The 25,877-nt window shown below is 34.4% G+C and overlaps 1 protein-coding gene across 1 annotated transcript; it reads right to left on the bottom strand.

Annotated features, from left to right (window-relative positions):
• Window positions 1–8,451: 8,451 nt before the first annotated feature.
• On the bottom strand, window positions 8,452–25,733 carry LOC126893191 (G patch domain-containing protein 11-like). The gene is made up of 3 exons (XM_050663146.1): window positions 25,573–25,733; window positions 17,210–17,666; window positions 8,452–8,835 (listed from the first exon to the last, which is right to left on the bottom strand). Exons 1-3 carry the CDS (start codon window positions 25,620–25,622, stop codon window positions 8,560–8,562), a joined length of 783 nt encoding a protein of 260 aa, XP_050519103.1. The 5' UTR covers window positions 25,623–25,733; the 3' UTR covers window positions 8,452–8,559.
• Between the last annotated feature and the right edge of the window lie 144 nt (window positions 25,734–25,877).

Genomic DNA, 25,877 nt, shown 5'->3' with positions numbered 1-25,877 from the left:
AGTTCCAACTATAAATTTATCAGATACATTTTACTTAAATCTTTAGCAAAGTAATAGACGTAAAAAAAGAAGAATGATCTTTTTTACATTGTCGTAATTTATTTTTGGAGTAACTACTTCCAAAATAACATAAATATCTGTAAATTTGTTTTAAGTAAATGGTCGCTATAAAGGGGCCATTCTTATGGCCGCCTAGGGCCCCATGATGCCTTAAACCGTCACTGTTTGGAAGTGTATTTCTCGAGATATTAGACCGTTTCTATAATTTACCTATGGTATCACGATAAATCCTTTTTTCCGATTATAGCGCCATCTATTCACAATTCGAAAAAATGTCTCGAATAAAAATTGCTTATTTTTACGTAAACATTCCAAATCTGCAATAAAAAAGGGGGCTTCCATTTAAGATTTTAAAGTTACCCCCACCCCACCTCCAAGGGGTGGAATGGGGAGGTCGTGTTTAGTGTCATTCGATAGATTTTTGAAAAATATTGAACACTTATTTTTCATTATTACGAGGAAAACCTGCCTTGATCTTTTTTATCTTTTTAACTTATTTTTCAGTTTTTTGATCCAATCTTCATTTCCGGAATTATTCGATCGTCCAGCGAATTATTCGATCGTCCCAGGCGATGAGTTCCACCCTGGGCATCAGGTATGATCGAAGCGAAGATCGGTGGGATATAGGCATTTTATCAATGAAATTAGATATTTTTAAGACATTCCAGAAGCCGCTACAGATAAAATGTTTTAACAACCCATTAATCATTCAGAATTAGTTGACCGATATTAGTACAGTTAAAATAATTAAGACGATAATAACCGGACGATAATGAATAATGAGTGAAATTTAAAGATTTTTTTACTTTAATCATGATAATATAAATAACAAGATAATGTATTGCGCATCTCGAAGAGAAGGGAGTCCTGACGTAACTGGAGACCCAAGTTCGTAATTGTTCGTAATGTCTGATTAGTTTGAATTGCTCGCGGTTGTATAGTCCAAGCTGTATGGTCTCCCCCATTAGGTAAATCATTCCGATTCTATTTTTTTGCACAAACTTACTAAAAAAGAGTTCCTTATAACAAATTCACAGGGTGCCGCGGTCAGAAAATTGTTTAAACAATTTTTTTAATTGTTTAAACAAATTCCAAAAATTAATTTTTTTAATTCGTTCATTTTTTTTTTTTGATTTTGAAAGATAGAAAGTGACCAAATCAAAGTCCACCCTACAAGATCCTGAAGAAATTTTTGTCATTATTTTATTCGTAAGCTGTTATTTTTAATTATTAACAATGAGCGCAAATAACAAACCAAACTCTAAGAGACGGAGTAAGAAGTGAGGAAATACGAGCGAGATGTGGTATAGAAGAAATAAACATGTGGACCAAAAGAAGAAAAATGGAATTGAATCAACACATAGAAAGAATGACAGAAAATAAAATAGTACGAATAGCAAGAGACACATCGCAAAATGGAAGAACATTGAGACGACCGAGGAAAAGATGCCCAGATAATGTCACTTGAGGCTGAAAACCGAAGGAAAACAGACATTGTGCCTATTTATAAAGTAGCAAGAAGAAGAACAATGAGCGCTAACTGCGTACAGGTGGCCGTCAATAGTGAGTGCGAAAGAGATGCACCATTCCGGCCGTCTAATGGTGCACCTCACTTGCACTCACATTGACGGTCGCCTCACTTCGCGCTCATGGTTAACAATTAAAAATAACAGCTGAGTAATAAAATAATGACAAAATTTTTTCAGAATCCTTTAGGGGGGGGCTTTCAACTTTGATTCAGTCACTTTTTGGCTCATAATCACCCAAATAATAAAAAAAATTATACGAAGTGAAAAAATAGATTTTATCTAGGTACTCTATCTCATATTCTGTATAAGTTTTTAGTTTGTGAAAACTGTCATTATAGATAGCAGTGCGTGAAGGATTTAAAATGTGCGTGAAGTAACAATGTATTTTAAATGGGATTTACTTTTTCGCACTGTTTTTTGGCACACTTTCATATAATCAAATATCCTTAACCTTCGCTTGTCATGGTGATGACATATGTGAGCAATAAATTACAACAAAAGTTTTGACAGTTTTGTGGTTTGAAAGAAGTTAGAATTTTTAAATGTCAAAGTTCTAAACATTGTAGATTAGAAATAAATTACAGTGACGAAGAGTTACAGTTTTTTTATTTGTTTATCGTAGATAAAATATTGTATGAAACTGTGCGTGAAGTACTTTTTGCGAACTTACGCGATATATAGCACTCGCTCCACTGTCGCTCGTGCTCTAAACATCGCGTGCGTTCGCAAAGAGCATACTTCACGAACTGTTTCATAAATAACTACTTTGAATTTGTTTAAAAAAATTGTTTAAACAATTTTCCGACCGCGGCACTCTGTGTATTTGTTATAATTGGTTATAAGGAACTCTTTTAACTGAGTTTGTGCAAAAAAATCGAATCGCAATATGTTACCTAACGGGGGCGACGTTACAGCCTGGACTATAAGCTAACAACAAGAATTCAAATTGGGGTCTCCAGTTTCGTCATGCGATGCGCGAACTCTGACGTATTTGAGCTACGGGAAGATCCTATCTTGTTATTTATAGTATCATGACTTTAATGACAAAAAAAAAGCAAGCTCATTAACAGAAACCAATTAAAAATTATTTTGCACATCATATTTGAATCATTATTTGGTTGAAAAATCTCATTTTTGTTGACAAAAAATACATTAATTTGTCTGGACTAAATTACAGTTCTGTTTATCTTAAAAGGGATATGTTACTATCAACATTCACACAGTGTTGCCAAACTGAATTTTGTTATTTTGGGTGTAAATTTTCCCAGCGATCTCCGAGGGTGCAATACCTCGGAGACCATCGCCGTCATGGAATTCGTGTTCAGTGACCTTCAAACTCCTTAAGTATAAATGAACTCATTTCCGTCAACATTTCCTGAGTTCTAAATTTTTCATTTTCCATCTCTTCGAGATGCACTTTGAAAATGCATTTTCTTACGAACAAAAATTTTTGCCGGAGATCAACTTAGTTCACAAAATTGCCTGACACTCTCTTGAATCAAATGCAAAAAGTTGCATGACGATTCATCTTACTGGACAAAATTCCTAGGTTTTGGGCTTTTTAGTGCTTCGTTGCTTCGTCTATTAGTTTACTATAAGCTTAACTACTTATCTACCGCTCCTCTGAAGAGTTCTATGGAACTGCATTTAAAACAGTCCCTTAAATTCTTCAACCATGGTACTCTCCTTCATCATATACTCCTTCCTCCTCTTATCTTTCCCTGTATTATCAGTTTTAGCCTTTCATATCGCTGTCCTCTCATTACGTGTCCCAGATACTGTAACTTTCTTTATTTTTATTGTGTTTATTATTTCGTATTCTTTTCCCATTTCTCGCAATACTTCCGTGTTCGTTTTCTTCTATGTCCATGCTATCCTAAACATCCTCCTGTAACACCACATTTCAAATGACTGTAGCTTTTATAGCGATACGCTTTAAGTACTATTTTTGCTAATTTTAATTTTAATATTTTTTCTCAAAACGAAATAATATATGAGTTATATAAAGGGAGCGTTCAAGTATTATGTAACGCAGTTTTTAAAGATTTTTGACCCCTCCCCCATGTAACGCACCGTAACGTTTTTCTGTACCCCCTCCCCCTACATAACCGTTACGTAACACCCAAGTGACCAGTTGTTGCGAAAAGTATTAGAAACTCGGTAAAATAACTTTAATTATTGTGTTAATCGCATTTGAGGTAATAACTTACAATAAACTAACAATAAATAATAAACTTACAATAGCAATCTTTTATTACTAATTTTAGATTTACATTTTACATTTTTCCTACTTGGCCCCATCCTTACATAAATTTTTGGCTTCATCCTTTATTGTTCTTCTCATGCATTCTTATTCTTCTATTTTACCTTTTTTTAATAAAATCTTAAAACAAAATAACATATTATTTATTATTTCAACATTTTATTTAAAATAAAATCGTATTCTGAAGAAAAATTAACATTAAAGTCAGATGTGGCTAGAAACACAGGTGGTAGGTATGTAAAAAACAATTCAATAATAACAGTTACTGCTCCTCTGTCCATATGTTTGTTAGCCACGCAGACTCTTTTCATCACAGACATCCGGAGAGCAGACGAAGTGGGTTCTGGAAGTCTGGAATTAATAAGCCACTTGCATTAACTTCGTCTTTTTCGAGCCAATCGGCATCTTCAGATGATGTATCATTGCAGCGCAGCGCACAATGCACAGAAGCTCATTTGCCCTTTTGGCAGCAAGTCGCTGTGGCCGTACCCTACTTTCACAACGTTTTTGTGTAGTCTTGCCATGCACGTAATGACTGTGAATAAGCACATTGTTGTGAGATGTGAAATAGATTCCAAAGTTGTACATATTTATTCTTTTCTTCAGCTTGCTTTGTACTGATGGACAAAAGAAATCGCAAGGCATCTGCTTAAACTCTTCTAGTGGAGGCGAGAGATCAATGGATAACCACACAAGAAGTAGTGAAGAGTTGCATTATCCTTTGTTCAATTGGCTAGGTACTATGAGCCTGCTTAGGGTTTGAAAGATTGGGCAGGGTGGCGGCAGAAAACTCGGAAAACAGATTTTGCTCTCCTCGAACGAGAACAGCAGGATTCGGCCGCGCATTTAATTACTTGCAAGAAATATTGTGATTTACGGACATGAGTGCTGTACCATACCAGATTAGGTTCTGCTGCACCTTCCAGGCTATCTTCAGGCTTGGGCGTCCAGGTTATACTTTTGAAAGTGTTGAATGACAAAGTTCTTGACTTTTCGATAACATGGATTTTCTTATGGCCCCACTGGTATCACGGTGTTAGATTCTGTTATCATAAAGAGTTTGAATGTAGAAAGTTTGAATCAGAAAGGTGTTTCAGAAAAAGGTAACACCGTCTCTAGCATAGGTAAAAAACTGAAAAATAATAATTGGGTTTGTCTAGTAAAAATTTTTGCATAACGAATACGATGCTGCCAGTAGTTTGGGCAAAATCGTAAAAAATGTGTTAAACTTTTTGTTCTTCGACCCAAGTATCGTGAAAACGCATGCCGTTACAAACATTTTTTACTAAGCAAACCCCAATTATTTTTCAGTTTTTCACCTATCGTAGAGATGGTATTACCTTTTTCTGAAACACTCTGTATATATAGGAAGGCACTTATGGAATAAAATTATTTCTGTCCTTGTTTTAAACAAATTTAAAAAACGATGAGACCCGTAGATTTTTATAAATAAATGTGCGCTTTTTAAACATAAATTTAAATGTATGATTCATGCAAGCTTACCATAGTCCATAAGCTTTATTTTTAATGGAACACCGTGTATATTTTTATATGGTTAGAATCTGCTTAACAACCTGATTTCATGGTCTACTATTATGAATAATACAGGGTGAACATTTAAAATTATAATGTATGGAAACCACTTATAGAATAAAATTGTTTGTCTCATTATTTTAGAAAATTATAAAAACGCAAGGATACGTCAACTTTTAAATTCAACTATAGACTATTTAAATATAAATTTGAATATACTTCGTAATTCACGCCAATCTAGCTTAGCCCATTATCTTTAATTTTAATTTAACACCCTGTATATTCTTGTTTTTAGAAGCTACTTAACAACCTTATCTCAAAAATGTGTATTATGTAGGGTGTACTATATGAATAATACAAGCTGAAATTTTGAAATTATTTATAATTTTCGTCAAGATATTAAACACATAAAACTTTGAAATTAATAATTATTGAGGAATCACACTCTAAATAAAGGTATTATTTTTTAAAGTACCTATCAGTTTTCTAAACTAGTATCAATATAGTGGGTTTTGTAATTTAATGTTTCTTATTTATTTAAAGTTTTTAAATAATTTCAAAATTTGTGTATTTAACCCTGGAAGATCACACCTATTTTTTTTTAAATAAACCGCACACATGGATATCAGATATATATGGACCGTTCACTCTTGTTAGAGTATAGGTCGCTCAAATACTATGAGCTCTTTTAATCCATTTCACGCGGTGGATTAGTCCGCAGTTTCCTTTAGGTCATCGTTCATAGGTTGTGATGTTTTTTTGCCTTCTCTACTATCTTCTTCCACTCACTCCGGTCCTGAATCTTTTCTCTCCAGTTTGCAATTTCCATCTTTGATATATCGTCTAGCAGTTGATCTTCCTATCTTATTTTTGGTCTTCCTCTTGGTCTATTTGTTACTGGTCTCCAGTTCACTATCTTCCTGATCAGTTCTTCTACCCCTCTTCTTTGTGTGTGTCCAAACCATCTGAGTCTTTGTGCTTTAATGAATTTTACTATATCTTCTCCTTCAGTTATATTTATTATTTCATGGTTCATGAGCCTTCTATATTCCCCTGTTTCTGTCATCACTGGGCCATGTATTCTTCTCAAAATTTTTCTCTCAATTATTCTTAACTTTTCTTCGTCTTTTTTCGTAAGGCACATTACTTCTGCTCCATAGGCTATCACTGGTCTAATTGCTGCTGTATATATTTTTGATTTTGTTTTTTTGCTCAGGTTTTTGTCCTTGAGTAGTCGGTGGTATTTCCAATATACTCTATTACCTGCTTTAATTCTTTCGTTGATCTCTATACTCCATCCGTTTTTGCCGTCCACCATCACCCCCAGGTATTTGGATGGATATCAGATACCCAATGATTTTTTGTGAAGAAATAAAAAAAAGTAAATATTTTATGATTTCCAGAGACTCTCTATTCACTATTGAATACATAAGAATAATTAAATCAATCATTTTATTTTCTCTCTCTTAATTGTAGTAACACAAAAGAAAAAAATATTAAAAATACCTAAAAATAATTAACAAACATTTTCTAAAAAACCGGAAATATAATTCAAAATATTTTAATTTATTTTAACAACAAAATGCTCTTTCTAACTAAAATATAACACCTTTTGATTATAGAACTCATATTCATTCTTAGCCAGGTATTTCAGTTTCACTCATTTTAGTGACTACATTCATAAGGCAGTGTGGCTCTATGCTCCATGCATTATGCTTTATAGCAAGCCGAGCATGCACTCTTTGCCTTTGCAGAAATAACACCTAGTTTACTTTACTAAATTTGTGGGATGTTGTGTTGTTAGGTCATTAACTTGAACGCACACTTGATCGCAAACCTCACACATGGGTGCTACATATCCTAGCCTGTATTCAGTGAATTTTCGTTATTCGAAATATTGCTCAAATGAGACCGCAACTACACACCCGTCCTTGGTAGACTAGAGACTGAATTTACATAAAGCAGCATTACCATTGAAATGCAGCTGCGCAAGCTACATACAGTTAAGTGTCGCGATGGGTATCTCACACCCAAGTGTGAGCTTCCAGGGTTAAAACAGTATTGTGCAGAAAACGAGACTTTATGGGCATCAGAAAACGAGTAACCTACACATGATTTATGACATCTCTCTCACAACCTCTTATTCGAGACAAATATCCCATCTGCTGTATCTTGTCATCTTTTGTTCTGGAGAAAGATCCAGCTTATTACAAACACATGTAGGTACTGTGTTTGTTCTTGTTTACAAAGTTTAAAGTTTTTTTCACTTGAATACTATTTTTCTATAGTAGCAGGTCGGAACACGAGCGGAGCATGAGGGGGTAATATAATACAATCCAGGGGTTCTCCGTAAAACATAAACGAAAGTTACCAAGTTGGGAGATTTTGATTCCGTAGTTTTTTTTATTTTAGTTACAAAACAATGTTACGTAACGCGCTGTTCGAACCCCCCTCCCCCCATGTAACGCGCCGTAACGTTATGCAAGACCCCCTCCCCCAAGGTGCGTTACGTAATACTTGAACGCTCCCAAAGTTACCGTTAATATACAAACCAGACGCTAAGAAAGACATGGTTTTACGAAACGAAATGCATCCAACCATATGTTTTTGGAGTGTCAGTTTAACAAACTGAAGTCCCCATAAATTAATTACCAAATCAGACCATTATGTCAACAACTCACTTTGGGACATGCATTCGTTTTTAAAACTGCAGAAGTATGTCTGTTTTTATGCGTCAGATCGGAGTGATTTATTGTCCTCTCCGGGCCATATTGTAGAAAGGCATAACATCGATATAATAGGTTGTGGCTTTTCTTAACAGTCTATTCACAGCATGCAACCGAGGCACTACTCGCTAACGACCGACCCTTTTCCGAGATCTAACTAAGCAAAACCTTTTTGTTACCAAAATAAATAAATGTTTTACTGTTCGTCGTTAACTTATTTTTATTATTTTTAATTAATTCCGTCAACTCACGCCTACCGGAATACTTTAAATAATGTCTTGCTTCAGTGTCCAGCTTTCAAGTCCATATTGTGGTATAATAAATGTAAGTAAAAATCAAATAACGCAAAATATGACATTTATTGAAAACAACAGTTACAAATAAATAACATAAGTCTTAAAGAAATTCAAATAACAACAGAAAAAGATATGATCTCAACTTATTATTTTTATTCATCATCGTGATCCATTCTATAAGGCCCTGGACAATTCTCCTCCAGATCTTTTATGTCTATACCTGTAATCACACAGTATATACAATATAAGTGTTTACTTCTCAGATAATCTATTAACATAAATAGATTCTCTTCTGTGATGTAAGTTTCAAACTCCTCATCATCACTGCTGCTGTCAGTGTCATCATACGCTTCATTTTTTTCCATTTTTCTACGTTTTTTGATTGTCTCTTTGGTCCAAAAGAATTCCTCAACAGGATCTTTAATTTTCTAAAAAAGTTTTCAAATGAAATCACATGTTTTATTATACATTAACTACAAGTAAGAAGAAGTAACGGTCGACCGCGAAAAACATGGAGTGGCAACCTTCCATAGAGGTATCAATCCGCCAATGAGCAAGCAGAATTGCTTATAAAGTGGAATAAGAAGAACTACAAGTATACTAAAGACCAACTTTCAGCATACCTACCTTTATTTTGTATTACTACTTTTTTCAAGACCATTTCGCACCCTCAGTAATATAAGGGCTTAACTCAAAATTTGTGATAACTGTGATTTTAAATGATAAGGGCACAAAATGAAATTCTCTATCGGTGACAGAGGGAGAAAAGAACATGAATGGTTCGGTAAATATATTTGTGCCTCTCTCTCACTTTCCCCGGCCACCACTGGTTTTTACTGCTACAAGGAAGCAATCAGTAATATGTCTTTCTATGACGAAAATCCTGGTTAGTTTGTGTTTTAACATTTATTTTTATATAGAATAGTTTTTAATTGAGCCGTTATGTTATGCAAAATATAATAAATAAATGGGTCTAATTCATAATAGATCGCTATTTTGCATAAACAGTACAGGGTATTAATAATATAAGGGATCAAACTTAAACAGTTCCTTACTTTATGTTTTTTTTGTACTATATGGGACTAACTTGAAAGTATATTTTTCAATTACATGTAATTAATGGCATTTATTTATATAAAGTTTTTTCTCATTGCTGTTTATAGTGCAATTATCAAATAACACATGCGCCAAATTTCACATTTATAGCTTAAATAATAAGCATGTTATTTGAAAAAATAGCTGTAATTTTGGAAACCAGAATCTTTAGCTATTTCCCAAAAATCTACTTTTTTGAATTGTGCCTCTATATTACTGAGGGTGCGATTTGTTCTCAAGGTCATAGAGATAATATGATTTACTAAGACCATTTGCTTAAAATTCAGCTCCTAAATGCAACGGACAGACAGACAATAATGAACCTCAAAAGTGAACTAAGAGAAAGTAAGGGAGAATAAGTATATTTATGTTAAAGATAACATGAACAAAATTGTAAGAGTTACCTAATAATGAGGTTTCTAAAAACTTCAATAAGAGTTCGGCAAAGAGGTAGAATATCCTCCATTCTATTCAATACATATAGGCAACACATTATGCTTCAAGTTTTTGAGGAATGGCAAGGTGGAGCAACTAAATCAAGAACCTACGTTATGCTGATGACACAGTTATATTGGCGCCTTCACCAGAAGAACTGGAACAAACTATGAAAAGGCTGAGAAGGTGAGTACGGAATATGGTTTGAAAATAAATATATAGAAAACCAAAGTAATGATCATCGATAGAATCAGAAACAGGCAAGCAGAGATAAGAAACATGGCAGGTTACGAAGTGGTCAGACAATTTAATTACTTAAGCTCTGTTATTACTAACAGTGGAGGGTGCGAAGACGAGATCCGTAGACGCATCACAATGGCCAGATCAGCAACAGCCAAATTCACAAAAATATGGAAGAACACTGACATTACAAAAAACACAAAATTACGCCTTGTTCTAGCATCAATATTTCCTATCGCCACCTACGCTTCAGACTTGGACCATCAAAAAAGCAGATTCGAAGCGTATAATTACATTTGAAATGTGAGTCATGGACAGCACGTGGCACAAATAATTAAATATTAGCAGAACTTCACATAAAAACTAGACTCACCACAACTATCAACCAAAATATACTGAGACATTTTAGACATGTAACTATAAAAAGAGAAGGCAAAAACGAATTATAGTTAAAGGCAACGTAGAGGGCAAAAGATCTAGAGGAAGATCTCCAGTAGGTTCGGACCAAATAAAGGATATGACTGGTTACTCATTCTCCGAAGTAAAATAACATGCACAGGAGAGAGATAATTGGGCAAAAATATTCAAACAAATTACATGACGCCACTACATCCTTTCTAATGAGAAAAGATAGAGGAGGACAAAATTGAATGGGAAAATCAGAATGAAGTCTAAAGAAGTTAAATTGGAAAGAAAAGAAATCAAGGTAGGATTTCAAAAATTAAAAATAGATGATGAGGTACGCATATGAAATAAACTCCAGGAACAACTTGAAAAAAAAACAGAAAACCAGAATTAACATAGGTAATAGACAAGGCAATTATTTGGATTAAAGACAAAAAATAACTGACTAAAGACTAAAAATAATAAGACATGTGGAATGTAAGAGGTACATATGAAATAAGAAAACTCAAAGAATTAATTAGAGAACTAAAAGAATGGGGGAAAAATATTGTTAGAAACAGGTTTTATGATACAGAAAAGATAAAAAGAGAGAGTAAGGTGATGCATTTTTAGTCGATGTCAGATAAAATGTGTACAATCAGGTTAAAAGGGGATCAATGAAACAAGCATAATAAATGTCCATGCACCAATAGATGTCACAGAAGTCAAGATGAATTCTATGAACAACTAGGAAGAGAACATGAAAAACTACCAGGATTTGATATCACAATAGTAATGTTGAAGTTCAAAAAGAGGATATATTATGTATATGAAAATATAATAGGAAAATATAATATCGAATGATAATGACGAGGGACATTACCAAATGAACCAGGCAAAATAATGAGAAATTGGCACAATTATTTTACAGAAACAGATAAAGAAAAAGACAATTTCACATTTGAAGTACATGGAGGAAATACATGCATGTTCAAAAGAGATCTAGAATTTTCTTATCTGGGCATAAAAATAGGTGAAAAAGGATATGAGGAATGGAGATAAAGGAATAGGAAAAAGACACAAAAAGTTTGGACTATTGCGAGCATTGATGACATTCAAATATGAAACGAAAAAAACAAAAATTTGAATTTACAAAACAGTTATCAGGGCTATGGCTGCATATTCAGGTAAAATATGGGTAGTTAAAAAATCAGAAATAGACCTTTTAGAAAGATGGGAGAGAGGAAAATACAAAAAGCAATATATGGAAGTGTGAAAATAGATGGTCAATGGTGAAGAAAGAATAATGAAGAACTTGAATTATCTAAAGAGCAAAAACTAATGACGGAGAATGCAATATTTAGGAGATATTGAAAGAATGCTAAAAATAATACTCTCAACGAAAACTAATAAAAAAGAGAAGAACATGTAAACCAAGAAAGAGATGGAGCGGCAGTGTATGAACGTTTACAAAAAAGTAATATTGAGAATTGGAAAGAAAAGCAATGAATAATGAACATAAGTAAATGGAAGGAAGTGGTTAAGAAATGCATAGAAAGACAATAGCAAATATTAATCCATTCAGTGCTCATGTCACTCATAGGTGACAGAAGTATGTTCATACGAATTTGAACAGCTTTTTGTTAGCGCTGGTAGGAAGTAGTTGCGACTTCGTGAGTGTGTTATAAAGTAACAGAACTTTGTAAAGTAACATACATTTTTGGCTGGATATTCATGGCACTCATATGTGACATGAAAAAAAAAAGGTTAAAAACATTTTTTATGGACTTAACGATAAATATTTAATATAGAAACAATAGTTTCATTTGAAAAAATGGCTCCTCTCCTGAGGAACCTAAATAACAAATAGTGTAGCAGTCATTGGGTTAATTGTATTTTATATAATTAAAACAAAATGTAAATAGTAATTGTAATGTAAAATGTAAATAGAATAGAATAGAAATCTGCTTTATTGGCATTGAAAGTTTTACAATTTTATGGACAAAGCATCAAAGAGAAAAAAAAAACAATAACAAATACAATTTAGGTACTAAAAAAGATAATGAAATAAAACAAAAACAATATATTGCAAAATTTAAATGAACTGAAAATTGCATAAACCCTACGAACTAATAAGTTTAAGCTGCAGCATATGACGCCCAAATATATGTAGATAAAAATACTATGTGTACATAAGGACACTGTAATTTTTTAGTTATTCATTAAGAATCTCTTCTACTGAATAATATGGTCTATCAGATAGATAGGCTTTTGTCATTTTAAGGATTTTGTGGAAATATGTTGCAGATTTAAGTTGTAAAGAGAGCTGCTGTATAGTTTTTTTCGCAGAATATAATACATCTTTACTTGGTGGACGGGTTCGGTAAATAGATGTCAAAGGTAGAATTTCTGGTCGAATAGTCACGATTATATCTTGCTAGAAAGACATGTCGGTGTTTACGAATTAAACAGTTTCTAAAATATATAAAGAGTGTTAAATAAGAGTGTTCAAATTCTGTGATATTTGAAGTAGCTTCTGCAATGTGTTGTTCTTCTGAGGTCACACATATACATTATAGCTCGTTTTTGTAATTTAAAAATAACATCGGATTGAGCAGCTGTACCAGAACTCCAAAAAGGAAGACCATATCAAAGATGCGACTCAAACAAAGAACATGTTATTTTGAAAGATGCTAAATTGATTTCCTTCAAAACAGATCTTATTACATAGCAAGCTGAGGCTAGTTTCTTACTTAACAAATTGATATGAAGGGACCATTTAAGAAATATTACAGAATCAACGGTACTGATTTGGCTGTTATTAAGAAGCAATAGTTCCTTAATAGGATAATCCTACTGTTTTATGTAAGTTTGAGTCGACTCTAATTTTTTCTCTAAACTTTTCAGCCCTACTACTTCTAGGCCTATATTGAGCTTTATAAATAAATAGGAAATATTATTCTCCTCCTCCTCAGTCGTTTCCTCATTGCTGAGTGTGGTGATTCCCTATAATACGAGCAACTATCTCTTTCCATCGGCTTCTGTCCTGAGCTTCCCTCATGGATTCAGATAATGTTTTTCCACTGGCTTTCTGTACTTGATCAGACCATCGAGTAGGTGAGCGACCTCTACTTCTGCGCCCTTCAACGTTTCTCGAAATTATAAGTCTCAAGATTATCATCACTTCTTTTTGCAATATGGCCGAAAAATTTTAAGACGGTGGAGAGGCAAATAGAGGAAAGTCGAGTCTGAATATTAAGCTCTTGGAGGATTGAGTGATTTGTTCTGTGTTCCGTCCATGAGATCCGAAGCATTCTTCTCCAGCACCACATTTCAAAGGCGTCAATCCTTTTTCTGTCGTCCGATTTCATTGCCCATGTTTCGGATCCGTAATTAAATATGGGAAAAATTAAGGCACGTACTAATCTTATTTTGGTGTTTTTCGACAAGGAGCGATCTTTCCAGATTTTCGATAATGACTCATAGCGTTTTTGGCCATGCCTATTCTCCTAGTATTTCTGTTTCACAAGATCCTGTATTACTCATGTAGGATCCTAGATAATTGAACTCGTTAACCACTTCAAACTGGTCCAAGGCTCCTGTTGTCTGAAGTGAATTTGAATAATCTACTATCATAATTTTTGTTTTTTGTTTATTGATCTTGAGACCACATCTATTGCTTTCGGCTTCCACTAGCTGCAGCAGGCTGGACATTTCTTCTTCGGACAGTTATTAATGTTGTATCATCTGCATATCTGAGATTTGAGATCTTCTTTCCTGCGATAGAAATACCGCGATAGAAATACCGCGAAATAATAGAAATTAGGAAATATTATAAAAATTGCTAATTTATTATGCAACGACTCGACGATCATGCGCGGACGCTACGTTGCTACACCGGCTGTCGGATAACAAAAAAGGCGTAGCCCGCTATGCTCCAGTGGAGATGGGGGGTTTGTTAAGACTTCTCTTTAACTTTCATAGATGTTAATGGGGCGCCAGGCAGATTTGCCATACGGCCCACGCCTAAAGTAGACTGCAACTCCAAACCTACCAAATTGTTGCAGTACTGATCAGTGGTGTATGGAACAAAAGAAATAAAACGATACCTCTTGTATAAATTATCTATTAATAATAAATAAATTAAAAATAAAATAAACTTAACACATAATATAATAATACCCAACAACCACTAAAATAACCTAAACAGTAATTAGATACGCAAATACCAAATATGGCTTCTAGCCCTTAAAATGAATCGAAAATTATAAGCGTCGCGTGAGCTCAGGCGTAACTGCTGTAAAACATAAAACAATAAATGAAACCGAAAGCGTACTAGGTACTACTCACAAAAAGACTAAAATTAATATAAGGTTAATGAACGTGCATAAACAATAAACTAACAAAATCCTTATAATAAAAGTCTAGCGAGGTATCCAGCAATGGGCTCCACAAGAAGAATAAGAGCCCGTTCACATGACAGGCGCTTGACGCTCGTTTTGATAACGCGCGATTACAACTACATACATTTTACTCGAGACCGTTCACATGCCAAAGCGCGTTTTAATGGCTTAAATGTGAACGGGCTCTATTCAAGAAGATCAAAATGCAAACAAAACGAAAGTAAAAAAACCCTATGGCCACAAGGGTTTTCAAGGGGTAGATATACAAATATATACTCTTCTAATTCCCACAGAGTATATATGATTAAAAGTATCTACGAAACTGGTACAGCTTGTGTTCGACTTCATGAAGTTTTAGAATAGAACGTGGAATTAGACAGGGTGATACTATCTCCCCGAAATTGTTTACAGCTGTTCTTGAATATATGTTCAAGCAAATGGAAGGAGAGGATAATATGGGAATCAATATAAACGGGGAGGATCTGAACCACCTAAGATTTGCCGATGACATCGTTTTAATATCTGATAGAGTTGATAAAGCTACAAAAATGCTGCACACGCTCTATAAAGTGTCAAAAACAATTGGTCTTAAAATTAACACCTCAAAGACAAAATTTATGACCAACCTTGTAGTCAGCGATAAAATTCAGATTGAGAGTCATAGCATCGACCAAGTCTTCTTCTTTGAGTGCCTCTCCTATCGGAGATTGGATATCATTAGGGCGATTCTAATTTTATTTACTGCTGTTTTGAACAATTCGTTAGTGGTACAGCCAAACCACTCTCTCAAATTTCTCATCCAGGACATTCTTCTACGGCCTGGATTTCTTCGTCCTTGGATTTTTCCTTGCATTATGTTTTGTAGGAATGTGTACTTTTGTTCCCTCATCAGGTGGCCTAAGTATTCAAGTTTTCTCTTTTTTATATTCAGTAGAACTTCTGGCTTGTTATTTATTCTGCGTATTACTTCTTCATTTGTAATTTTATCCACCCAACTTATTCTTAGTATACGGCGATAGCACCACATCTCAAAGCTTTCAAGATTTTTAATATTCCTCTGTTTAAGAGTCCATGACTCAACACCGTAGAGCAAAGTACTGAATACATAGCATTTTAACTACTATCGACCAAGTAATAGCTTACAAATATCTAGGGCATGAGATTCGCTTAGGCCGAGATAACCAGACAACTGAAATACAAAGAAGGATAGGTCTCACATGGGCTGCCTTCGGTAGATTAAATAACATTTTCAAGTCTAATATTCCAGTTTGTTTAAAAAGAAAGGTTTTTGACCAGTGTGTTTTGCCGGTTCTTACATATGGTGCAGAAACACTAACTCTGACAAAAAGAACAATAAATAAAATAAGAGTTACACAACGCGCTATGGAAAGATCAATGTTAGGTATTACCATCAGAGATAAAGTACCAAACCTAGAAATAAGAAGAAGAACAGGAGTCACGGAGGCAGTTGAAAGAATAGCCATGGCTAAATGGGCTTGGGCAGGACATGTTGCCAGACTGACGGATGACAGATGGACCAAAAAGATTCTGGAATGGCGACCAAGGCAGGAGGCATATCGAAGCAGAGGACGACCACCGACTAGATGGGCGGATGATATCAAGCGCATCACCACAAATTGGATGCAAGAAGCTCAAGATAGAAATAGGTTGAAATTTTTACGGGAGGCCTACGTTCAGCAGTGGACAAATATAGGCTAGTTGATGATGATGATATGCCACCAATAACTACTGGCTACCCCCAACTCTTCAGTGGTTTAAGGACTATGAACCGGTGTTGTTTTCCTATAGGATGACTTCAGGAATCGTTACGGTCTTTAACTGAACCGGTGCCTTGGAAATATGTTCCATATAATATGGCGTGAACTACACAAAATGTGCCTACAGCAACACTACAATTACAATATGCCGAAGTTCAATAAACATAAGTTCAGGCCGATATCCCCAATGAGGGTGATCTACTTAAGATCAATTGCCTGAAAACCTATGTTCCACGTATAACCAACAATTTTAGAATAGACGACTGTCAAGATGACTTATCACAACGTGTCCATGACAACCCTTATCAAATTCAAAGTCTGCTATCTATAATACCACTTATCTATTTAAGAAAATAGGAGAAATGTGTTAAACATTATGCGAGAGTGGAATAATCTTATTAACAAAAATAATATTTAGATGGTTGAATTTTTAAAACATAACAATTTTATGAATTAAATACACTTACCAATCTAAAATCCAATTCTTCACAAATCCTTTGTGCCTTTAATAAATCCTTTCTAACTTTAACTAAATTGATTCTTTCTTTGAAAGCTAGTCTATATCGATTTTCAAAGTGTTTCAAGTGCTTTATTTTTTGCTGCTGCTTTTGACTAAATACTTCTTTCAAATGAGATTCACGCCCAATTCCTGATGTGCCTTGTTTAATCACAACATCAATCGGTTCCTTGATGCCACTTTTGGATTTTCCAAGACTTTCTCCTTGTTTGAATCCCATTTTTTCCAATAACTTAAATCCCTTATTTTCATTAGAAATAGCTGTGTTTAAACCACGTTCCCTAGTTTCTCTCTCTAGCTCATGTACTGACTTTTGGCGCTTAGTCGGGGGTTCTAATTTTTTCTTAAATAGATCCATTTTGCGTTTATCTCTGTTAAATAAAAGACTTGGGCGGACATCATCCTTACTAAAAATATAAGTTTATTAAAAATATTCATATGAGGAATAAAAAAATAATTTCAAACATTTTACAGCAAGAAAGCATAAATAACAGTCTGAATAATAGAGAACTAATGGTCAAAAACGAAGAGCAAGAGGTAGATGGCAAGGATGATAGGTTAATGACAAACACGAATATAATCAACTAACCAGGCAATTAAGATAAGCACTACATGATGCATAAAATGCCACACTTGAACACTACATTGGTACCTTGTCTGAAGAAAATCATTCAATATGGAAGGCAACAAAACACTTAAAGATCAACAGACCAATATCCACCAATTAAGAAAGATGACGCCGATGACGGTACTTGGGGAAGATCAGACAAGGAAAAAGCATCAACATTTTCAGAATACTTAGCTGGTATTTTTAGAAAGAAGGAGCTGGTAAGAACATCAACCAGATAATAATATCGGTGGAAACCTAATTAGAGACTTCCTGGATAGGCCTCATTCTATGACACCTCCAAAAAACCTTCAGTTCATCAGAAGTGAAACAAGAAATAGAAAAATGCAACGACCACAAAGCGACTGGATTTGACCTAATAACAGGATTAATACTGAAAAATCTTCCCAGAAAGGTATTGGTCATCTTAACTACAATAAACAATTAGTGCACTCAGACTGACATATCTCTCAATCAAATGGAAATTTTAGCAAATAATAATGATTTACAAACTGAGCAAACCTCCAAATAAAACATCATCGACCAATCATCATGTTAACAACAATATACAAAAAATCTTCGAAAGACTACTACTTGATGGACTGAAGAAGGACATTCAACTAGATGTAGAAATACCTATACACCAGTTTGGTTTTAGAGAGATACACTCCACAACACAACAGAATCATAACAAAAATCCTTACCGCTATTGAGGAAAAGAAAATATTGCACAGTGGCATTCTTCAATGTAGAAAAGGCATTTGATAGAGTATGGCATACTGGACTATACAAACTCAATAGCATTCCTCCAGGTCCTTACTACCTCATTATGAAATCCTACATTAAAGATTGTTACTTCCAAGTAAAATATAACATGGCAACTTCCACATGTGGTGACAAATGGGTGGATCGAGAATACTAGGACCTGTGAGGGAAAACGGAAATCTTCAGAAGTGATACAACAACGAACTTTATCAACTTTGTAAGGAAGCACCCCTGTCAGACTTCATTAGAATACAAAGATTGCAATGGGCCGGGCATGTGATAAGAATGGGAGAGGATAGGCTACCAAAAAGAGCACTGAATGCTAGAATGCAGGGAAAGAGACCAGTTGGAAAGCCAAGAAAGCGCTGGGAAGACACAGTAAACAGCGACGCACAAGCCCTTTTAGGAGTCCGTGTATGGAGAAGAGCAGTCACAGACAAGCACGGCTGGAGGCAAAAAATAAAGGAGGCCAAGGCCCAATTTGGGCTTTAGTGCCGTAGAAGAAGAAGAAGAAGAACTTTCACATATTTTCCCATTAAATCAGGCATATCACCTATTGGTTCTGGGTCCTCTCCTTTACCTATTATTTACTGCAGATATCCCAACCTCTGAAACAACCCAAATCTCAACATTCGCTGATGACACCACCATAATCGCTGTCAATGAGGACCCCATTATTGTGTCTGAACAACTGCAAAACTACTTTGACCAATGGGGAACATGGCTCAACAAATGGAAGGTGAAAGTACTTAAATGAAACAAAGTCAACCGTTATTTTTTCAAACCAAAGGCATGTATATCTGACAATAAAATTAAATGTTGTTCTGAAGCTATTTCCTTGTGGCATTTTTATGATTAACTATTTATATGGGAAATAAGCCACAATTAAATTGAAAAAAATAATTTTATTAACGTTTCGACGACCAAATCATGATCGCATGCTATGATTTTTTTGTGACGGATATTCTTGAGTTGGGGTTGATTTCATGTATGAACTATCTTTCAGTAAAGTCGTCCCAGGAACGCAACTCATAAATATTAGCAATATCATTTTAAAGTCTTCTACTTTAAAATGTATAATATATGTCTGATTTGCCAATATAAATGAGTCAGATTAAATAAATTATTTATTTATTTATTTATTTTCAACGGGACACTGCCCAATAAGATTACAAGTTTATAAGTCCAATATACATAATACATGTGTCAATAATAATAAAACTACAGTAAAATAGTAATAATAAAACAATAATACAATAAAATATAAATATCACAAACTTAAACACATAAATCAGATTCATATATCACAATAATGAATATCCAACAACTACTCAAACAAACAAACGTCTGAGGCCAGAGATGAATTCAGACTTCGGTGCAAAGAAATCTAGATCAGGTTGAGTGTTTGCCCATCTTAGTGCTCGAGATAAAAAGTTGTTATATGCATAGTTGGTTCTATGGATAGGAACATAGAATGTTTGATTTAATCGAGTTCTGCGGAGAGGTACATGGAGACCAACCTGCTCAAGTAGCTGAGGACACAAAACTGTTGAATTAATTATGCCATAGAGCATCCTTGCATCCTTAATTACTCGTCGGTCACGCAATGAGAGAATACCCAAGTGGGTTTCAATTTGATAATAATTTAACTGATTTAACTCAAAAGGTATACCCAGTTTATATGCTATGTACCTTAAGAACTTGTGTTGGACTGTCTCGATTTTTGTTATGTAAATATTGTAAGATGGAGACCAAACACAAGAACAATACTCTAGATGAGGTCTAACTAAAGAACAATATAGTAATTTAATTGCATCAATATTCTGAAAGTCTCTAGTGCATCTTTTTATAAAACCAAGCATTTGTAAAGATTTGGAAATTTTTGATGTATAATGTGATTCAAATAAAAGTTTACAGTCTAAATTAATTCCCAAATCACGAATTTCAGTAACCCAGTCAACAGGAATATTCTGTATATTATAATTATATTCTATTGGGTCTCTCGATCGTCCAAAAGAAATAGCATGACACTTAGATTCATTCAGGGCCATGGCATTCAACATACACCACTCACTCAACCGATCAAGATCATGTTGAAGATTAATACAGTCTTCTGTATTGTTGATAATTGTATAGAACTTTAGATCATCTGCAAAAAGCAGAGGTGAACTGTGTCGGAAGCAGTGGTGTATATCATTGATGAATATGTTAAATAACAGGGGCCCCAAATGTGAACCCTGAGGTACTCCTGAATGAACCTTAATCTCACTGGAAACAAAATCCCTGATACGCACCATCTGAACTCGGTCAATCAAGTATGTTCTCAGCCACTCAAGAAGTGGACCATTAACACTCATTTGTTTAAGTTTAAATATTAAAATATTATGGTTGACCCGATCAAAGGCCTTGGAGAAATCGGTGTATAGTGCATGTACCCTACAACCCCTCTCCAATGCCTTCCTCAGGAAGTCCACAAATACTAGTGTGTTACATTCGGTTGATCTGTTATTCCGAAATCCAAATTGTTGGTCTACTAGTTGTTTTTCAAGTGAAGCTTTAAGATAGTCACATACAAAACATTCAAGTATCTTTGGTATTACACTAATTATACTAATGGGCCTGTAATTATTCACCAATGAATTATCTCCCGCTTTATAAATGGGTGTTAAAAAACTATTTTTCCAACATTCTGGAAATTCACCCGTATTTAAGGATAGATTAAAGATGTGAAAAAGAGGTCTGGATAATATAAAACAACAGTTCTTGAGAAAGCTAGGAGGCAATCCATCAGGACCAGGACCCTTATTCGCATCCAGTTCTGATAATTTTAGATAAATATCAGATATAGTTATGTTGAAACCAGTTAGATTAGTAAGACCAAATGTAGGTGAGTCACTGGGTATGACACATATTTGAGTGGAATATACTGTAGAAAAATATTCTGCAAAAAGATTTACAATATCTGGTCCATGACCGGATTCAACACCACCATACCTCAACACAGCGGGCATAGAGGGCTTTCCTCTCCGTGAATTCACAAATGACCAAAATCCCTTCAAATTATTTCTTATTGATAATTCTGTTAAGTAAATATGATTTCTGTAGCTTTCAGCTTTTAACAATTTACAATTAGCCCTCAGCTGTGAAAAAGTCTGATAATCCAGAACTGATTTAGATAAAAGATATTTTTTGTGAGCTTTCTTTTTCTCAACTATCCGGTTCTTTAACTCTAAAGAGAACCAAGGAGGGAATCTACGTTTTGAATACCTTTTTAGGGGGATGAATAATTCTATAGCTAAGTAAACTATATCATAGAAAATATTTACAATTTGATTCAGTGTTTTTCCTAAAAATAAATTATCCCAACAGAACTGTGACAAAAAATCAGTTATTTTCACATAGTCAGCCGACTTGAAGTCCCTATAAAAACCGTCACTAACCAAACCACCATCATTGGGGCGCCTTTTGGTCATCTTTATCTCAAATTCCAGGGGTGGGTGATGCATACCCTCCCTCAAAAGAGCTTCATTAGCTCTGGACACAGTTACATCAGCATCATCGACCAACACCAAGTCCAGAATATTACCAGTTGCATTCACAATAGTATTGGACTGAAACAAATTGTGGTATGCACACATACCAGTCACAACCTGCAGGGCTTCAACTTCAGAAGCTGTGGCACCTGGCTATTAGAAGAATTTTTTACTTAGCAATGACATTTTTGTTTAATTTAGTAGTATTTTGTATTTTGACAACGTCATCCGATTTGGGCGTCGAAACGTTAATAAAATTATTTTTTTCAATTTAATTGTGGCTTATTTCCCATATAAATAGTTAATCATAAAATTAAATGATACACAATTACCACTTAGCACATAAGTTAAATACTTGGGACTAATCCTTGACAAAAGACATGGAAGCAGCTCATTCAAGCTAAGAAACTCAGATCAACATTAAAATACGACAAATGAGCTGGCTTATGGGTGGAAAATCAAAACTCACTATTGAAAATAAACTGCTCCTGTATAAATCTATTATAAAATGATAAAACCAATTTGGACCTATGGCATCCAACTCTGGGGTTGCTCAAAGCTATCAAATATGAAGATAATACAAACACTCCAATCAAGAAAATTGAGAATGATATTCAACATGCCCTGGTATGTAAGCAATAAAACCCTACATCAGGACTCAGCTACACTTTTCGCAGAGGAAGAAATTTGAAGAATCACAAAGAACTACAGATGGACTGAGAAGTCATCCAAATAAAGAAGCAAGACTGCTAAACGCTCTTCTCAGATTTGCAAGACAGTTGACGAAACCAAAGAATATATACTCTCCTAGAAGAAGCTTTTTTATGGAACAGATGGTCACGTTTATTCGTCACTTCAAAGCAGGCTTGTTGACGAGGGATGCTGCGGTGCAGGCAGTGGTGAGATCGAGAATGCTCCGTAGTTGTTGTCAGATTTATGCACCTACTCAGTGGGAACACAAAATCCTATGCTAAAACTTTACAGGGAAGTACTCTTCTACTCATGTCTATATTCTTAGACGAAACTATGGCCAGCAGACTTAATAATTTAAATATATGATCTTATGTAAAAAATATAATAGGAGGGTTGCCATAGGACAGCAACAATCAAACTATTTACTTATAGCTTCAATGAAGCAGATTGTAAATTAAAACATGTAATAAAAAAATAAAAACAAACCATTTTACACACAAACAACTAAATCTTACAAGGAGAAGCACAAACGAAGTCTTTGCTACAACAGTTTCTTGGATTATTCCAACATCAACCTCCTTCATGCCTTGTATGACTTTTATAACTACTTCACGGAACCTTAGGCCAAATAACAGTAGCGTGAACACCTATACACATCATAGTGTATGGTAACAACCACCAAATGAAAAAGAAAGCCTACTGCACTCACCAAAAACAAATACAAACTTAATAGACAAACTAAAGCAAATATGGGAACAATTTTTACAGAATAGTTAAGACAGAAACTGATTAAGGACACAATCTTTGGTTAAAAAGGACCATCCATACATAAAATATATTTACAAAAAAGCAATAACATCTGAAAAGGAAGGTAAAATGATAAAATAAATAACAGAAGAATGGATAAAACTAAAAGTAATAACAGAAGGCAACAATTAAACATTACACTAATAAAATACACTATATGACTATATGGAGAAATGGAAATATTAATACTGAGATGAAGTCTGGAATTTATAAAGCCAGTTTAAGACCAATATTGACATACGCATCAGAAATAAGGCCTGATACAGCCACAACACAAATACTACCAGAAACAGCAGAAATGAGAGTAAGTACTGGGAAGAATTACAGGAAATACACTGAGAGATCAAAAGAGGAGTAGGTAAATGCATTAGAAGAAAATGTAACATACAGTTAAAAATGAATGGACACTAAATAGAAAAAATACAATGGAATAACCACATAAGCAGAATGGGGTTCACGTGTGGTCAAAATTATATATATCCAATCCTGTTACCCCGTGAAGGAGCATAGGGCATCCACGAAGCTTCTCCATTCTCCTCTATTTCTGGCCATGGTTGCTATTTCTCCCCAGGTTTTCTTCATACTTTTGTGGTCTTCTTCAACGGTACTCCTCCATGTTTTAATCAGGCGTCCTCTGCTTCTTCGTCCTACTGCATTCCATTTGAGTGCCTGTTTTGTTATATCTGCATTTTCTTTCCTCAGTGTGTGTCCCAGCCAGTTCCATCTTTTCCTCTTTATTGTTGTTCTGATGGGTTCTTGTTTGGTTTTTTCCATAGTGCTACATTTGTTATGGTATTGGGCCAGTATACCTTTAGAATTTTACGTAGACATCTATTTACAAAAACTTGGATTTTATTTACATTTCCGTCAGTTATTGCCCATGTTTCACTCCCATAAAGTAGCACAGTTTTCACGTTACTATTAAATAGCCTTATTTTAGTATTTTGGCTGATCTGTGTTGACCTCCATATATTTGCGAGGGTTCCAAAGGCTTGTTGTGCTTTTCGTATTCTCTGTTTAATATCTGCTTGAGCTCCACCTTTTGCACTGATTATACTGCCTAGGTAGCAAAATTCTTGAACGTGTTTTATTTCTTGTTGGTTGATGTATAGTTTGTCACAGTTAGATACTCCTATTCTCATCTCTACTGTCTTGTTCGTGTTGATTTTAAGACCCACTTCTGCCGATTTCACCTCTAGCTTCCTTAACATGCTCTTCATATCATCTATTGTGTTCGCTACGAAACAGTTATCATCTGCGTATTCCATATCTGCTAGTTTCTTGTTCTGAAGGTAGTTCCAAGGGATCCCATTTTTTCTTTCAATTGTTTTTTCCAGTATATGATTAAGACATATATTGAAGAGCAAAGGTGACAATATGCAACCTTGTTTTAAACCTACTTCAATTGGTATTTTATGTCATTTGCCCTTTATGCAATACCTGACATGTTGTTTGCTGATACATCATTTTGATTATTCCAATGATCTTTGGAGGTCAAAATAGCAAGAGATAAATCACCAATCAGTAGAAGAAGTATCGGCTGATCAAGCAAAAGATGAAGTGATAACCTTCCATGGAGGTATCAATTCGCCAATGAACAAACAGAATTGCTTACAAAGAGGAAGAAGACGACCAATAAAATAAATTACAGAACAAATCTTTTACTAAAAAGAAACCTTATAAAAATACAAACAATTGTAAGAAACAAAACTACTTGCAAGTAAACATATATGAAGACATGGAAAATATGGAAACACCATGTTAAAATAATGATAGAATATAAGTAACCACCCACATGAAGAAATAGAACTTAAAATATACTCAACAATACTATTTTTACCATCTTTAAATTCAACAAACACCTTTAGATACATGTAAAATGATTATATATAGTTAACAATACTTTACCTGTCCACCAAAACATTAAACGACATATAATCATCATCAGAATCTGACATCTTTATTAATGATAATTTTTTGAAGACACCAATTTACGTTTCAAACATCAATGCAAAATGCAATATACAATAATCATAATCATAAATGAAAACTTCAATGAACTGTCAAAAGAAAACAAAATAAACTTTTCCCAACCATTAAAAATGCCATTAGATAAACATTTATTTTAGTCAAAATATTGTAGGACAAAAAATATAACAGTTTTGGTTCCTTTGTTGTACACAATATAAAAAACACAATTTCTTATTTAAAGA

Source organism: Diabrotica virgifera, chromosome 10, assembly GCF_917563875.1.
Source record: "Diabrotica virgifera virgifera chromosome 10, PGI_DIABVI_V3a".
Taxonomy (NCBI): domain Eukaryota; kingdom Metazoa; phylum Arthropoda; class Insecta; order Coleoptera; family Chrysomelidae; genus Diabrotica; species Diabrotica virgifera.
This window is presented reverse-complemented; position numbering and strand designations above follow the sequence as displayed.

What these genes read in the sequence shown, in the direction of transcription:
- LOC126893191 (XM_050663146.1), bottom strand. Translation starts at nt 25,622, where the DNA reads ATGTCAGATTCTGATGATGATTATATGTCGTTTAATGTTTTGGTGGAC. An exon ending in TTTAATGTTTTGGTGGACAG is followed by an intron (nt 17,667 to 25,572) that starts GTAAAGTATTGT and finishes TTATATTTTTAG; the next exon opens with TAAGGATGATGTCCGCCCAA. An exon ending in AAGAATTGGATTTTAGATTG is followed by an intron (nt 8,836 to 17,209) that starts GTAAGTGTATTT and finishes AAACTTTTTTAG; the next exon opens with AAAATTAAAGATCCTGTTGA.